At 41.6% G+C, this 16,692-nt stretch overlaps 2 protein-coding genes across 2 annotated transcripts; both read right to left on the bottom strand.

Annotated features, from left to right (window-relative positions):
* Positions 1–4,052: 4,052 nt before the first annotated feature.
* LOC123725423 (nanos homolog 3-like) lies at positions 4,053–4,824 on the bottom strand. The gene has a single exon (XM_045690798.1). The coding sequence runs from the start codon at positions 4,742–4,744 to the stop codon at positions 4,070–4,072; it is 675 nt and encodes a 224-aa protein (XP_045546754.1). The 5' UTR covers positions 4,745–4,824; the 3' UTR covers positions 4,053–4,069.
* Positions 4,825–8,951: 4,127 nt separating this feature from the next.
* Positions 8,952–10,442, bottom strand: LOC106596766 (nanos homolog 1-like). The gene is made up of 2 exons (XM_014188030.2): positions 9,717–10,442; positions 8,952–9,004 (listed from the first exon to the last, which is right to left on the bottom strand). Exons 1-2 carry the CDS (start codon positions 10,360–10,362, stop codon positions 8,952–8,954), a joined length of 699 nt encoding a protein of 232 aa, XP_014043505.2. The 5' UTR covers positions 10,363–10,442.
* Between the last annotated feature and the right edge of the window lie 6,250 nt (positions 10,443–16,692).

Genomic DNA, 16,692 nt, shown 5'->3' with positions numbered 1-16,692 from the left:
GACAGGGACACCCGCTTTGAGGTTAACGCAGTGCCACCAACGCGGCCGCTACCAAGGACTGTGTGCTCTCCTTCTCCGTGACCGACTTGAGTAAGACATTTAAGCATGTTAACCCTCGCAAGGTTGCCGGGCCAGACGGCATCTCAAGCCGTGTCCTCAGAGCATGCGCAGACCAGCTGGCTGATGTGTTTACGGACATATTCAATCTCTCCCTATCCCAGTCTGCTGTCCCCACTTGTTTCAAGTTGTCCACCATTGTTCCTGTACCCAAGAAAGCAAAGGTAACTGAACTATATGACTATCGCCCCATAGCACTCACTTCTGTCATCATGAACTGCTTTGAGAGACTAGTCAAGGATCATATCACCTCTACCTTACCTGACACCCTAGAACCACTTCAATTTGCTTACCACCCCAATAGGTCCACAGACGATGCACTCGCCATCTCACTGCACACTGCCTTATCCCATCTGGACAAGAGGAATACCTATGTAAGAATGCTGTTCATTGACTATAGCTCAACATTCAACACCATAGTACCCTCTAAGCTCATCGTTAAGCTCGGGGCCCTGGGTCTGAACCCCGCCCTGTGCAACTGGGTCCTGGACTTCCTGACGGGCCACCCCCAGTTGTGGAAGGTAGGAAACAACACCTCCACTTCGCTGATCCTCGTCACAGGGTTCCCACAAGGGTGCGTCCTCAGCTCCCTCCTGTACTCCCTGTTCACCCATGACTGCGTGGCCATGCACGCCTCCAACTCAATCATCAAGTTTGCGGACACAACAGTAGTAGGCCTGATTACCAACAATGACAAGACGGCCTACAGGGTTGAGGTGAGGGCCCTGGAAGTGTGGTGCCAGGAAAATAACCTCTCACTCAATGTCAACAAAACAAAGGAGATGATCATGGACTTCAGGAAACAGCAGAGGGAGCACCCCCCTATCCACATCGACGGGACAGCAGTGGAGAAGGTGGAAAGCTTCAAGTTCCTCGGCGTACACATCACTGACAATCTGAAATGGTCCACCCACACAGACAGTGTGGTGAAGAAGGCGCAACAGCGCCTCTTTAACCTCAGGAGGCTGAATAAATGTGGCTTCGCCCCTAAAACCCTCACAAACTTTTACAGATGCACAATTGAGAGCATCCTGTCGGGCTGTATCACCACCGGATTAGGCAAGTGCACTTTCCGCAACCGCAGGGCTCTCCAGAGGGGGGTACAGTCTGCCCAACACATCACCAGGGGCAAACTACCTGCCCTCCATGACACCTACAGCACCCGATGTCACAGGAAGGACAAAAATATCATCAAGGACAACAACCACTCGAGCCACTGCCTGTTCGCCCTGCTATCATCCAGAAGGCGAGGTCAGTACAGGTGCATCAAAGCTGGAACCGAGAGACTGAAAAACAGCTTCTATCTCAAGGCCATCAGACTGTTAAACAGCCATCACTAGGCGGCTTCCACTCGGTTACACAACCCTGCACTTTAGTGGCTGCTGCACCAGACTTAGAATCACTGGCCACTTTAATGTTTAAATAATGCTTACATACTGCTTTACTCATATCATATGTACTGTATTCTATTCTACTGTATTTTTTGTCAATGTCACTCCCGACATTGTTCGATCTAATGTGTACATATTTCTTAATTACATTATTTTACTTAGATTTGTGTGTATTGTTGTGAATAGTTAGATACTACTGCACTGTTGGAGCCAGGAACACAAGCATTTCTCTACACCCACAATAACATCTGATAAATATGTGTATGTGACCAATAAAATGTGATTTATTTGATTTGATATGCCGAACAACGCAGAAAGTAACCTCCCCTGCAGCAGATTGTGTTGACGAGCTGGAAGGCGCTCTGCATTACATTGGGTTGAAAGTTGCCTATGTACAGTACTGATCTTGGGTCAGTTTTCCATTATTTTCTGGTCGGCTTGGGGAGAGAAAGCTGATCCTAGATAAGTCATTACACTGCTGTTCAAAAGTTTGGGGTCATTTAGAAATGTCCTTGTTTTTGAAAGAAAAGGCCAAAAAATGGTCCATTAAAATAACATCAAATTGATCAGAAATACAGTGTAGACATTGTTAATTATAGAGCATTGGTTAAAGGAGGACATTCATACCTCAAATTTTGAATTACAGTGTGAAACGAAGAAAATGTTGTTGCAAATCTATTGGTTTAAGAATTGTTCCGACTTGAAAAGAACTTGAACACAATTATGTCGGAGTTACGACTTCCCATTTTCCAGTGTCCCAGGAGAATATGAAGCCAGCATAATACAGCATTCAAGTGCTAGTCGTTACTAGGAAACGGACATTTCTGACTCGCTGACATGATTGACACCGTAAAAATCATCATAAAACGGCCTTGGAAGAGCCATAAGTGTAAACCAACATAATTTATTATTCTACATTAACCTGTTTAACTGGTACTAAATGCATTATGAAGAAAACTGTGTGATTTAGGCTCCACGAAATATGAAATGCGTTATGAAGAATATCGTGTACTGTTGCCTTCACGAAAAAAAAAGGCCTTTCTGACTACAAGTGCACCAGTATCCCAAAGTATTAAGCGAAATCAATCATAGAAAACAGCATTGGAATTAATAAAAATGGTTTTCCCACGAATTAAGTCGCACATAAATTTGTCTTTTCTCACAAATTCTGTTCAGAAAGTCTGCTCAGAAACATCGAAAACAGTATATATAGCAATACAAACACCATTTATAAATAGGGATTAAATAAATACAACGTTAAGGTATATTCATAACGTTCAATAATGAAGAAAAAATTGGCTATCGTGTTTAAATTCTTGTCTTTTCTCACGAATTAAACCACAAAAAAACGCACGAAATCTGCTGAAATACATTATGTACATGCACGAATGGAATGGGAGAATTGTGTTGTCAAATTGGCCTGAACCGGTTTTGAGTGACCATTTACAATTTATTTACATTAAATGTATAGAATAATAGCAAACCACTCAAGTCAATTGGACACACATCAATTCATGGGAGACTGCCAGGGTTGGGTCACTAACCTCGATTTACAGAAAAGTGATGATTAACGGCCCATCTCAGGGTCCTAGACTCATATGGTGATTGGGAGCTAGACAACAATGGTTTGATGACTGTCTATCTGTGGAGCATTCTAGAAGGACTGGACTGATCCAGAAAGCGGGTTGTGTGTCTTGTACTGCCCTACTTAGTTTGTTAATTTGGGAGTTTAAAAAGATGGCCTATTGACAAGATTGAAACGTGTCTGTTTCCTTACATCAGTGTTTCCCAACTCCAGTCCCCCAACAGTACATATTGTTGTTGTAGCCCCGGACAAACTCACCTGATTCAACTCAATGAGGGCTTGATGATTAGTTGACAAATATAATCAGGTGTACTAAGTATTTTAAAAAACGCAATGGAAACGACAAAGGAAAAACACAACTGAAACAGAAAGTATTATAAAACATACAATGGAAACTAGATAAACAGCCATCCTACTGAAATGACCAGTCCAGGCGAGTACCAGGGGCGGCGAACTGGAGCCTCTCTGCCAGCACATTCATGAGTAAAAGTAGATACCTTAATAGAAAATGACTCAAGTATAAGTGAAAGTCACCCAGTAAAATACTACTTGAGTAAAAGTCTAAAAGTTAATGGTTTAAAATATACTTCAGTATCTAAAGTAAATGTAATTGCTAAAATATACTACGGTATGAAAAGTAAAAAAGTAAAGCAAACCAGATGGCACCTTTTTGTTGTTCTTTATTAATTCACAGATAACCAGGGACACACTCCAACACTCAGACATCATTTACAAACGAAGCATGTGTTTAGTGAGTCGGCCAGATCAGATGCAGTAGGGATGTTCTCTTGATAAGTGTGTGAATTAAACTATTGTCGTGTCCTGGTAAGCATTCAAAATGTAAACAATAGTTTTGGGTATCAGGGAAAATGTACGGAGTAAAAAGTACATCATTTTCTTTAGGAATGTAGTGAAGTAAAACTCTTCATTTAATTAGGCTTGTCAATCAGGAAAGTACAGATCCTCCAAAAACTATTTAAGTAGTACTTTCAAGTATTTCAACAAAGTACTTTACACCACTGGACATGACATAGACAGAGCTGTAGGTGGTTTCGACCAGGGGACAATGGTGCTTGGTGGCGATTTGGGCCCCGGTGACCCCGCAGAGAGGGCAGACATACAGCCGCAGGTACAAGCACATCATGTCCCCATCCTGGTCCTTGAGGTTGTGGGAGGAATACACAGACTCAGACTCCCCGTTGTATTTGCAGAAGCTGCAGAACTTTCGCTCAGGTGATGGCACCTCCTCCGGCGTGTTTCTCCCACTCTGGCCCCGGGTGCCCGCGGGGGATCTGGACGCTGCTGTAGGGGGCTCGGGACCCTCGGTGCTGTTCGGCCATAAAGGAGCGTCTTCATGCAAGAGGACGATTTCGGAATCCAGGGGTTCCATTTCGTGCCATAGTGGTGGTGTCGCCACAGGTGTTATCGGTGACAGCAAGGCTCGCGGCGGGAACTCTTCAAATTCCACCATGGTCGAGCATATCCCGGAGTCATGACCCTCAACGGTTAACGGTTCTGGGGTGAACTTGCCTAACTGCATCTCCCGCACTAGGTCAGCTAGCTTCATGTAGTCCCGCCACGGTTGGAAACTCTTGTTTTCGGACTCCATGTAAGGCGGTAGGTCTTGGAGTTGACAAATCATAGCGTTCATACGATCACTTGTATTTTTTATATCCCAACAGACTAGTGTTTGATAACGATCAGAATGTACCAGAATAAAGAACGCTGGGTCTAAACTGACAACTCAACTGAAGGCAAATTTGACAACATTCACGTTTTAACCTGTCAGTGTTTTGTTAAACAGCCAATCAGATGGCGTTGTGCGGAGTCCGTGGCTCGTGACAACAGCCAATCAAATGGTTTCAAACTGACAACTGCTAAATTGGCAATTTTAGAAGATCAACTATTTGGGATAAAATTTTACACCTCAACAATATTAAAAACTTCAAATATAACTGTTTAATCTATTCTAGGATCTAAATGGATAGGACTTAGATTATAATTCTTAGTTATATGAAGCTGTTTGATAATAGCCAATTGTAATAAGAAAATATCAGTAAAATAACTGTTAAAATTCAAAACTGCTTTTTTTCTTTTTTTAATATTTATTTATTTCACCTTTATTTAACCAGGTAGGCCAGTTGAGAACAAGTTCTCATTTACAACTGCGACCTGGACAAGATAAACACAATAGAAAAAAAAGTCTATATACAGTGAACTTCCTTGTTGTTCACTATGCTTCGACGTCCTTGCTGTTCACTACTACCAAAACGATTTTATAACACAATGGAAATGACAAAGGAACAACAACTGAAACAGACAATATTATAAAACATACAATGGAAACGACATAAACAGGCATCCTACTGAAATGACCAGTCCAGGCAGGGACGGGACGGGGACGGGAGTTGGGGTAATCGGGGTTTGGAGAGAGCGATGTGGGACGGAGGGGAATACCGGGATTAGAGGAATGGGGAGATGGAGGAATTTAGTTACAGTCAAATAAATACACAAGCAACAATCTATACAAAAGTCTTTCTGTAATCATATAAGATCAATGATTACCTCAATCACCAATAATGGTTTTCCCTTTGGGGGGGATCAATAAAGTTAGGTTGAAATCCATCGAATTGAAGAAAGATGAAAAGTATCAACCCAGATTTGAACTGAAAGTGTGTGAAGTTATATGGACACAACGTTATAATAATAATGCAGTTCTATAAATCACATTTTATTGTGTCACATACACATATTTATCAGATGTTATTGCGGGTGTAGTGAAATGCTTGTGTTCCTGGCTCCAACAGTGCAGTAGTATCTAACTATTCACAGCAATACACACAAATCTAAAATTAAAATAATGGAATGAAGAAATATATAAATATTAGGACGAGCAATGTCAGAGTGGCATTGACTTAAATACAGTAGAATATAATTTAGTATATACATATGAGATGAGTAAAGCAATATGTAAACATTATTAAAGTGATTATTTTTCCATTATTAAAGTGGCCAGTGATTCCATGTCTGTGTATACAGTTGAAGTCTGAAGTTTACATACACCTTAGCCAAATACATTTAAACTCAGTTTTTCACAATTCCTGACATTTAATCCTAGTAAAAAATCCCTGTTTTAGGTCAGTTAGGATCACCACTTTATTTTAAGAATGTGAAATGTCAGATTAATAGTAGCGAGAATGATTTATGTCAGCTTTTATTTCTTTCATCACATTCCCAGCGGGTCAGATGTTTACATACACTAAATTAGTATTTGGTAGCATTGCCTTTAAATTGTTTAACTTGGGTCAAACGTTTCGGGTAGCCTTCCACAAGCTTGGTGAATTTTGGCGAGTGAATTTTGGCCCATTCCTCATAACAGAGCTGGTGTAACTGAGTCAGGTTTGTAGGCCTCCTTGCTCGCACACGCCTTTTCAGTTCTGCCCACAAATTTTCTATGGGATTGAGGTCAGGGCTCTTTGACGGCCACGCCAATACCTTGACTTTGTTGTCCTTAAGCCATTTTGCCACAACTTTGGAAGTATGCTTGGGGTCAATGTCCATTTGGAAGACCCGTTTGCGACGAAGCTTTAACTTCCTGACTGATGTCTTGAGATGTTGCTTCAATATATCCAGATAATTTCCCTTCCTCGTGATGCCATCTATTTTGTGAAATGCACCAGTCCTCCTGCAGCAAAGCACCCCCATAACATGATGCTGCCACCCCCATGCTTCACGGTTGGGATGGTGTTTTTCGGCTTGCAAGCCTCCCCCTTTTCCCTCCAAACATAACAATGGCCATTATGGCCAAACAGTTCTATTTTTGTTTCATCAGACCAGAGGACATTTCTCCAAAAAGTACGATCTTTGTCCTCATGTGCAGTTGCAAACCGTAGTCTGGCATTTTTGTGGCGGTTTTGGAGCAGTGGCTTCTTCCTTGCTGAGCGGTCTTTCAGGTTATGTCGATATACAGTGGGGGGGAAAAGTATTTGATCGCCTGCTGATTTTGTACGTTTGCCCACTTACAAAGAAATGATCAGTCTATAATTTTAATGGTGGGTTTATTTGAACAGTGAGAGACAGAATAACAACAAAACAATCCAGAAAAACGCATGTCAAAAATGTTATAAAATGATGAGCATTTTAGGAGGACATTCATACTATGGAAGAGTGGAGTGGTAGACTGAAAGAACTGTATTTAATGGAAAAGATCACCCATAACATAAAACTGCAGACAGATGTAGACTATGTGAAAAAGATCGGAACCGCTCCTTGTAAATAATATTCTGTAGACAGGACTCAGTCTCAAAGCAACCAAACATATGATAATTGTATATATATAATTATATTATATATTATTATATATTTATTGTTTAATTATAATTACTTTAGTTTCTTATTTCTAAAGTCATCTTGTTTATTGTATAGCCTACTTGTTGGCACGTTCACGTTGGCACGTTCACGTGCCATCGGAGTTATCGGAAATTCCTAGTTCCGACTGGGAAGATTCACTTGAATGACCCTCAAAATTGGGATAACAAGTGGGAAACGGAGAAAATGTTGTTGCCAATCTATTGGCTTAAGAATTATGTCGGAGTTACGGCTTCCCATTTTCCAGTGTCCCAGGAGAATATGAAGCCAGCATAATACAGCATTCAAGCGCTAGTCGTTACTAGGAAACGGACATTTCTGACTCGCTGACATGATTGACACCGTAAAAATCATCATAAAACGGCCTTGGAAGAGCCATAAGTGTAAACCAACATAATTTATTATTCTACATTAACCTGTTTAACTGGTACTAAATTCATTATGAAGAAAACTGTGTGATTTAGGCTCCACGAAATATGAATGCGTTATGAAGAATATCGTGTACTGTTGCCTTCACGAAAAAAAAGGCCTTTCTGACTACAAGTGCACCAGTATCCCAAAGTATTAAGCGAAATCAATCATAGAAAACAGCATTGGAATTAATAAAAATGGTTTTCCCACGAATTAAGTCGCACATAAATTTGTGTCTTTTCTCACAAATTCTGTTCAGAAAGTCTGCTCAGAAACATCGAAAACAGTATATATAGCAATACAAACACCATTTATGAAACGGGATTAAATAAATACAACATTATGGTATATTCATAAAGTTCAATAATGAAGAAAAAATTGGCTATCGTGTTTAAATTCTTGTCTTTTCTCACGAATTAAGCTACAAAAAACGCACGACATCTGCTGAAATACATTAGGTACATGCACGAATGGAATGGGAGAATTGTGTTGTCAAATTGGCCTGAACCGGTTTTGAGTGTCCATTTACAATTTATTTACATTAAATGTATAGAATAATAGCAAACCACTCAAGTCAATTGGACACACATCAATTCATGGGAGACTGCCAGGGTTGGGTCACTAACCTCGATTTACAGAAAAGTGATGATTAACGGCCCATCTCAGGGTCCTAGACTCATATGGTGATTGGGGCCTAGACAACAATGGTTTGATGACTGTCTATCTGTGGAGCATTCTAGAAGGACTGGGCTGATCCAGAAAGCTGGTTGTGTGTCTTGTACTGCCCTACTTAGTTTGTTAATTTGGGAGTTTAAAAAGATGGCCTATTGACAAGATTGAAACGTGTCTGTTTCCTTACATCAGTGTTTCCCAACTCCAGTCCCCCAACAGTACATATTGTTGTTGTAGCCCCGGACAAACTCACCTGATTCAACTCAATGAGGGCTTGATGTTTAGTTGACAAATAGAATCAGGTGTACTAAGTATTTTATAAAACACAATGGAAACGACAAAGGAAAAACACAACTGAAACAGAAAGTATTATAAAACATACAATGGAAACTAGATAAACAGCCATCCTACTGAAATGACCAGTCCAGGCGAGTACCAGGGGCGGCGAACTGGAGCCTCTCTGCCAGCACATTCATGAGTAAAAGTAGATACCTTAATAGAAAATGACTCAAGTATAAGTGAAAGTCACCCAGTAAAATACTACTTGAGTAAAAGTCTAAAAGTTAATGGTTTAAAATATACTGCAGTATCTAAAGTAAATGTAATTGCTAAAATATACTACGGTATGAAAAGTAAAAAAGTAAAGCAAACCAGATGGCACCTTTTTGTTGTTCTTTATTAATTCACAGATAACCAGGGACACACTCCAACACTCAGACATCATTTACAAACGAAGCATGTGTTTAGTGAGTCGGCCAGATCAGATGCAGTAGGGATGTTCTCTTGATAAGTGTGTGAATTAAACTATTGTCGTGTCCTGGTAAGCATTCAAAATGTAAACAATAGTTTTGGGTATCAGGGAAAATGTACGGAGTAAAAAGTACATCATTTTCTTTAGGAATGTAGTGAAGTAAAAGTCTTCATTTAATAAGGCATGTCAATTAAGAACAACTTCGTTTTTACAATGACGGCCAAACCCGGGCCAATTGTGCGCCGCCCTATGGGACTCCCAATCACGGCCGGTTCTGATACAGCCTGGATTCGAACCACGGTGTCTGTAGTGACACCTCAAGCACTGAGATGCAGTGCCTTAGACCGCTGCGCCACTCGGAAGCCCAAGGAAAGTACAGATCCTCCAAAAACTACTTAAGTAGTACTTTCAAGTATTTCACCAAAGTACTTTACACCACTGGACATGACATAGACAGAGCTGTAGGTGGTTTCGACCAGGGGACAATGGTGCTTGGTGGCGGCTTGGGCCCCGGTGACCCCGCAGAGAGGGCAGACATACAGCCGCAGGTACAGGCACATCATGTCCCCATCCTGGTCCTTGAGGTTGTGGGAGGAATACACAGACTCAGACTCCCCGTTGTATTTGCAGAAGCTGCAGAACTTTCGCTCAGGTGATGGCACCTCCTCCGGCGTGTTTCTCCCACTCTGGCCCCGGGTGCCCGCGGGGGATCTGGACGCTGCTGTAGGGGGCTCGGGACCCTCGGTGCTGCTCGGCCATAAAGGAGCGTCTTCATGCAAGAGGACGATTTCGGAATCCAGGGGTTCCATTTCGTGCCATAGTGGTGGTGTCGCCACAGGTGTTATCGGTGACAGCAAGGCTCGCGGCGGGAACTCTTCAAATTCCACCATGGTCGAGCATATCCCGGAGTCATGATCCTCAACGGTTAACGGTTCTGGGGTGAACTTGCCTAACTGCATCTCCCGCACTAGGTCAGCTAGCTTCATGTAGTCCCGCCACGGTTGGAAACTCTTGTATTCGGACTCCATGTAAGGTGGTAGTTGGAGTTGACAAATCATAGCGTTCATACTATCACTTGTATTTTTTATATCCCAACAGACTAGTGTCTGATAACGATCAGAATGTACCAGAATAAAGAACGCTGGGTCTAAACTGACAACTCAACTGAAGGCAAATTTGACAACGTTCACGTTTTAACCTGTCAGTGTTTTGTTAAACAGCCAATCAGATGGCGTTGTGCGGAGTCCGTGGCTCGTGACAACAGCCAATCAAATGGTTTCACACTGACAACTGCTAAATTGGCAATTTTAGAAGATCAACTATTTGGGATAAAATTTTACACCTCAACAATATTAAAAACTTCAAATATAACTGTTTAATCTATTCTAGGATCTAAATGGATAGGACTTAGATTATAATTCTTAGTTATATGAAGCTGTTTGATAATAGCCAATTGTAATAAGAAAATATCAGTAAAATAACTGTTAAAATTCAAAACTGCTTTTTTTCTTTTTTTAATATTTATTTATTTCACCTTTATTTAACCAGGTAGGCCAGTTGAGAACAAGTTCTCATTTACAACTGCGACCTGGACAAGATAAACACAATAGAAAAAAAGTCTATATACAGTGAACTTCCTTGTTGTTCACTATGCTTCGACGTCCTTGCTGTTCACTACTACCAAAACGATTTTATAACACAATGGAAGTGACAAAGGAACAACAACTGAAACAGACAATATTATAAAACATACAATGGAAACGACATAAACAGGCATCCTACTGAAATGACCAGTCCAGGCAGGGACGGGACGGGGACGGGAGTTGGGGTAATCGGGGTTTGGAGAGAGCGATGTGGGACGGAGGGGAATACCGGGATTAGAGGAATGGGGAGAGGGAGGAATTTAGTTACAGTCAAATAAATACACAAGCAACAATCTATACAAAAGTCCTTCTGATTACCTCAATCACCAATAATGATTTTCCCTTTGGGGGGGGGATCAATAAAGTTAGGTTGAAATCCATCGAATTGAAGAAAGATGAAAAGTATCAACCCAGATTTGAACTGAAAGTGTGTGAAGTTATATGGACACAACGTTATAATAATAATGCAGTTCTATAAATCACATTTTATTGTGTCACATACACATATTTATCAGATGTTATTGCGGGTGTAGTGAAATGCTTGTGTTCCTGGCTCCAACAGTGCAGTAGTATCTAACTATTCACAGCAATACACACAAATCTAAAATTAAAATAATGGAATGAAGAAATATATAAATATTAGGACGAGCAATGTCAGAGTGGCATTGACTTAAATACAGTAGAATATAATTTAGTATATACATATGAGATGAGTAAAGCAATATGTAAACATTATTAAAGTGATTATTTTTCCATTATTAAAGTGGCCAGTGATTCCATGTCTGTGTATACAGTTGAAGTCTGAAGTTTACATACACCTTAGCCAAATACATTTAAACTCAGTTTTTCACAATTCCTGACATTTAATCCTAGTAAAAAATCCCTGTTTTAGGTCAGTTAGGATCACCACTTTATTTTAAGAATGTGAAATGTCAGATTAATAGTAGCGAGAATGATTTATGTCAGCTTTTATTTCTTTCATCACATTCCCAGTGGGTCAGAAGTTTACATACACTCAATTAGTATTTGGTAGCATTGCCTTTAAATTGTTTAACTTGGGTCAAACGTTTCGGGTAGCCTTCCACAAGCTTGGTGAATTTTGGCGAGTGAATTTTGGCCCATTCCTCATAACAGAGCTGGTGTAACTGAGTCAGGTTTGTAGGCCTCCTTGCTCGCACACGCCTTTTCAGTTCTGCCCACAAATTTTCAATGGGATTGAGGTCAGGGCTTTGTGATGGCCACTCCACTACCTTGACTTTGTTGTCCTTAAGCCATTTTGCCACAACTTTGGAAGTATGCTTGGGGTCAATGTCCATTTGGAAGACCCGTTTGCGACGAAGCTTTAACTTCCTGACTGATGTCTTGAGATGTTGCTTCAATATATCCAGATAATTTCCCTTCCTCGTGATGCCATCTATTTTGTGAAATGCACCAGTCCTCCTGCAGCAAAGCACCCCCATAACATGATGCTGCCACCCCCATGCTTCACGGTTGGGATGGTGTTTTTCGGCTTGCAAGCCTCCCCCTTTTCCCTCCAAACATAACAATGGCCATTATGGCCAAACAGTTCTATTTTTGTTTCATCAGACCAGAGGACATTTCTCCAAAAAGTACGATCTTTGTCCTCATGTGCAGTTGCAAACCGTAGTCTGGCTTTTTTTATGGAGGTTTTGGAGCAGTGGCTTCTTCCTTGCTGAGATGTCTTTCAGGTTATGTCGATATACAGTGGTGGAAAAAAGTATTTGATCCCCTGCTGATTTTGTACGTTTGCCCACTTACAAAGAAATGATCAGTCTATAATTTTAATGGTGGGTTTATTTGAACAGTGAGAGACAGAATAACAACAAAAAAATCCAGAAAAACACATGTCAAAAATGTTATAAAATTATTAGCATTTTAATGAGGGAAATAAGTATTTGACCCCTCTGCAAAACATGACTTAGTACTTGGTGGCAAAACCCTTGTTGGCAATCACAGAGGTCAGACGTTTCTTGTAGTTGGCCACCAGGTTTGCACACATCTCAGGAGGGATTTTGTCCCACACCTCTTTGCAGATCTTCTCCAAGTCATTAAGGTTTCGAGGCTTACGTTTGGCAACTCGAACCTTCAGCTCCCTTCACAGATTTTCTATGGGATTAAGGTCTGGAGACTGGCTAGGCCACTCCAGGACCTTAATGTGCTTCTTCTTGAGCCACTCCTTTGTTGCCTTGCCCGTGTGTTTTGGGTCATTGTCATGCTGGAATAACCATCCACGACCCATTTTCAATGAGCCTGGCTGAGGGAGGGATGTTCTCACCCAAGATTTGACGGTACATGGCCCCGTCCATCGTCCCTTTGATGCAGTGACGTTGTCCTGTCCCCTTAGCAGAAAAACACCCCCAAAGCATAATGTTTCCACCTCCATGTTTGACGGTGGAGATGGTGTTCTTGGGGTGATAGGCAGCATTCCTACTCCTCCAAACACGGCGAGTTGAGTTGATGCCAAAGAGCTCCATTTTGGTCTCATCTGACCACAACACTTTCACCAGCTGTCATCTGAATCATTCAGATGTTAATTTTCAAACTTCAGACGGGCATGTATATGTATTCTTGAGCAGGGGGACCTTGCGGCAGCTGCAGGATTTCAGTCCTTCACGGCGTAGTGTGTTACCAATTGTTTTCTTGGGGACTATGGTCCCAGCTGCCTTGAGATCATTGACAAGATCCTCCCGTGTAGTTCAGGGATTGATTCCTCACCGTTCTCATGATCATTGCAACCCCACGAGGTGAGATCTTGCATGGAGCCCCAGGCCGAGGGATATTGACAGTTCTTTTGTGTTTCTTCCATTTGCGAATAATCGCACCAAATGTTGTCACCTTCTCACCAAGCTGCTTGGCGATGGTCTTGTAGCCCATTCCAGCCTTGTGTTTGTCTACAATCTTGTCCCTGACATCCTTGGAGAGCTCTTTGGTCTTGGACATGGTGGAGAGTTTTGAATCTGATTGATTGATTGATTGCTTCTGTGGACAGATGTCTTTTTTACAGGTAACAAGCTGCGGTTAGGAGGTCGTTACCTGTATAAAAGACACCTGGGAGCCAGAAATCTTTCTGATTGAGAGGGGGTCAAATACTTATTTCCCTCATTAAAATGCTAATCAATTTATAACATTTTAGACATGCGTTTTTCTGGATTTGTTTTGTTGTTATTCTGTCTCTCACTGTTCAAATAAACCTACCATTAAAATTATAGACTGATCCTTTCTTTATCAGTGGGCAAACGTACAAAATCAGTAGGGTATCAAATACTTTTTTCCCCCACTGTAGGACTCGTTTTACTGTGGATATAGATACTTTTGTACCTGTTTCCTCCAGCATTTTCACAAGGTCCTTTACTGTTGTTCTGGGATTGATTTGCACTTTTCACACCAAAGTACGTTGATCTCTAGGAGACAGAACGCGTCTCTTTCCACAGACGATGCACTCGCCATCTCACTGCACACTGCCTTATCCCATCAGGACAAGAGGAATAACTATGTAAGAATGCTTTTCATTGACTATAGCTCAGCATTCAACACCATAGTACCCTCTAAGCTCATCGTTAAGCTCGGGGCCCTGGGTCTGAACCCCGCCCTGTGCAACTGGGTCCTGGACTTCCTGACGGGCCGCCCCCAGTTGTGGAAGGTAGGAAACAACACCTCCACTTCGCTGATCCTCGTCACAGGGTTCCCACAAGGGTGCGTCCTCAGCTCCCTCCTGTACTCCCTGTTCACCCATGACTGCGTGGCCATGCACGCCTCCAACTCAATCATCAAGTTTGCGGACACAACAGTAGTAGGCCTGATTACCAACAATGACAAGACGGCCTACAGGGTTGTGGTGAGGGCCCTGGAAGTGTGGTGCCAGGAAAATAACTTCTCACTCAATATCAACAAAACAAAGGAGCTGATCGTGATTTCAGGAAACAGCAGAGGGAGCACGCCCCTATCCACATCGACGGGACAGCAGTGGAGAAGGTGGAAAGCTTCAAGTTCCTCGGCGTACACATCACTGACAATCTGAAATGGTCCACCCACACAGACAGTGTGGTGAAGAAGGCGCAACAGCGCCTCCTTAACCTCAGGAGGCTGAATAAATGTAGCTTCGCTCCTAAAACCCTCACAAACTTTTACAGATGCACAATTGAGAGCATCCTGTCGGGCTGTATCACCACCTGATTAGGCAAGTGCACTTTCCGCAACCGCAGGGCTCTCCAGAGGGGGGTACGGTCTGCCCAACACATCACCAGGGGCAAACTACCTGCCCTCCATGACACCTACAGCACCTGATGTCACAGGAAGGACAAAAATATCATCAAGGACAACAACCACTCGAGCCACTGCCTGTTCGCCCTGCTATCATCCAGAAGGCGAGGTCAGTACAGGTGCATCAAAGCTGGAACCGAGAGACTGAAAAACAGCTTCTATCTCAAGGCCATCAGACTGTTAAACAGCCATCACTAGCAGGCTCCCACCCGGTTACACAACCCTGCACTTTAGTGGCTGCTGCACCAGACTTGGAATCACTGGCCACTTTAATGTTTAAATAATGCTTACATACTGCTTTACTCATATCATATGTACTGTATTCTATTCTACTGTATTTTTTGTCAATGTCACTCCCGACATTGTTCGATCTAATGTGTACATATTTCTTAATTACATTATTTTACTTAGATTTGTGTGTATTGTTGTGAATAGTTAGATACTACTGCACTGTTGGAGCCAGGAACACAAGCATTTCTCTACACCCACAATAACATCTGATAAATATGTGTATGTGACCAATAAAATGTGATTTATTTGATTTGATATGCCGAACAACGCAGAAAGTAACCTCCCCTGCAGCAGATTGTGTTGACGAGCTGGAAGGCGCTCTGCATTACATTGGGTTGAAAGTTGCCTATGTACAGTACTGATCTTGGGTCAGTTTTTCATTATTTTCTGGTCGGCTTGGGGAGAGAAAGTTGATCCTAGATAAGTCATTACACTGCTGTTCAAAAGTTTGGGGTCATTTAGAAATGTCCTTGTTTTTGAAAGAAAAGGCCAAAAAATGGTCCATTAAAATAACATCAAATTGATCAGAAATACAGTGTAGACATTGTTAATTATAGAGCATTGGTTAAAGGAGGACATTCATACCTCAAATTTTGAATTACAGTGTGAAACGAAGAAAATGTTGTTGCAAATCTATTGGTTTAAGAATTGTTCCGACTTGAAAAGAACTTGAACACAATTATGTCGGAGTTACGGCTTCCCATTTTCCAGTGTCCCAGGAGAATATGAAGCCAGCATAATACAGCATTCAAGTGCTAGTCGTTACTAGGAAACGGACATTTCTGACTCGCTGACATGATTGACACCGTAAAAATCATCATAAAACGGCCTTGGAAGAGCCATAAGTGTAAACCAACATAATTTATTATTCTACATTAACCTGTTTAACTGGTACTAAATGCATTATGAAGAAAACTGTGTGATTTAGGCTACGAAATATGAAATGCGTTATGAAGAATATCGTGTACTGTTGCCTTCACGAAAAAAAAGGCCTTTCTGACTACAAGTGCACCAGTATCCCAAAGTATTAAGCGAAATCAATCATAGAAAACAGCATTGGAATTAATAAAAATGGTTTTCCCACGAATTAAGTCGCACATAAATTTGTGTCTTTTCGCACAAATTCTGTTCAGAAAGTCTGCTCAGAAACTTCGAAAACAGTATATATAGCAATACAAACAC

This window comes from Salmo salar, chromosome ssa12 (assembly GCF_905237065.1).
Source record: "Salmo salar chromosome ssa12, Ssal_v3.1, whole genome shotgun sequence".
In the NCBI taxonomy this organism is placed as follows: Eukaryota; Metazoa; Chordata; class Actinopteri; order Salmoniformes; family Salmonidae; genus Salmo; species Salmo salar.
The sequence above is the reverse complement of the archived record's forward strand: the minus strand, read 5'-3'. Positions and strand labels throughout refer to the sequence as shown.

Bases quoted from the DNA above. Each gene is read 5' to 3' on its own strand.
- LOC123725423 (XM_045690798.1), bottom strand. From the start codon at position 4,744: ATGAACGCTATGATTTGTCAACTCCAAGACCTACCGCCTTACATGGAG.
- LOC106596766 (XM_014188030.2), bottom strand. From the start codon at position 10,362: ATGAACGCTATGATTTGTCAACTCCAACTACCACCTTACATGGAGTCC. The intron at 9,005-9,716 runs GTGAAATACTTG...ATGTGCTGGCAG, and splicing joins CAGTGGTGTAAAGTACTTTG to AGAGGCTCCAGTTCGCCGCC.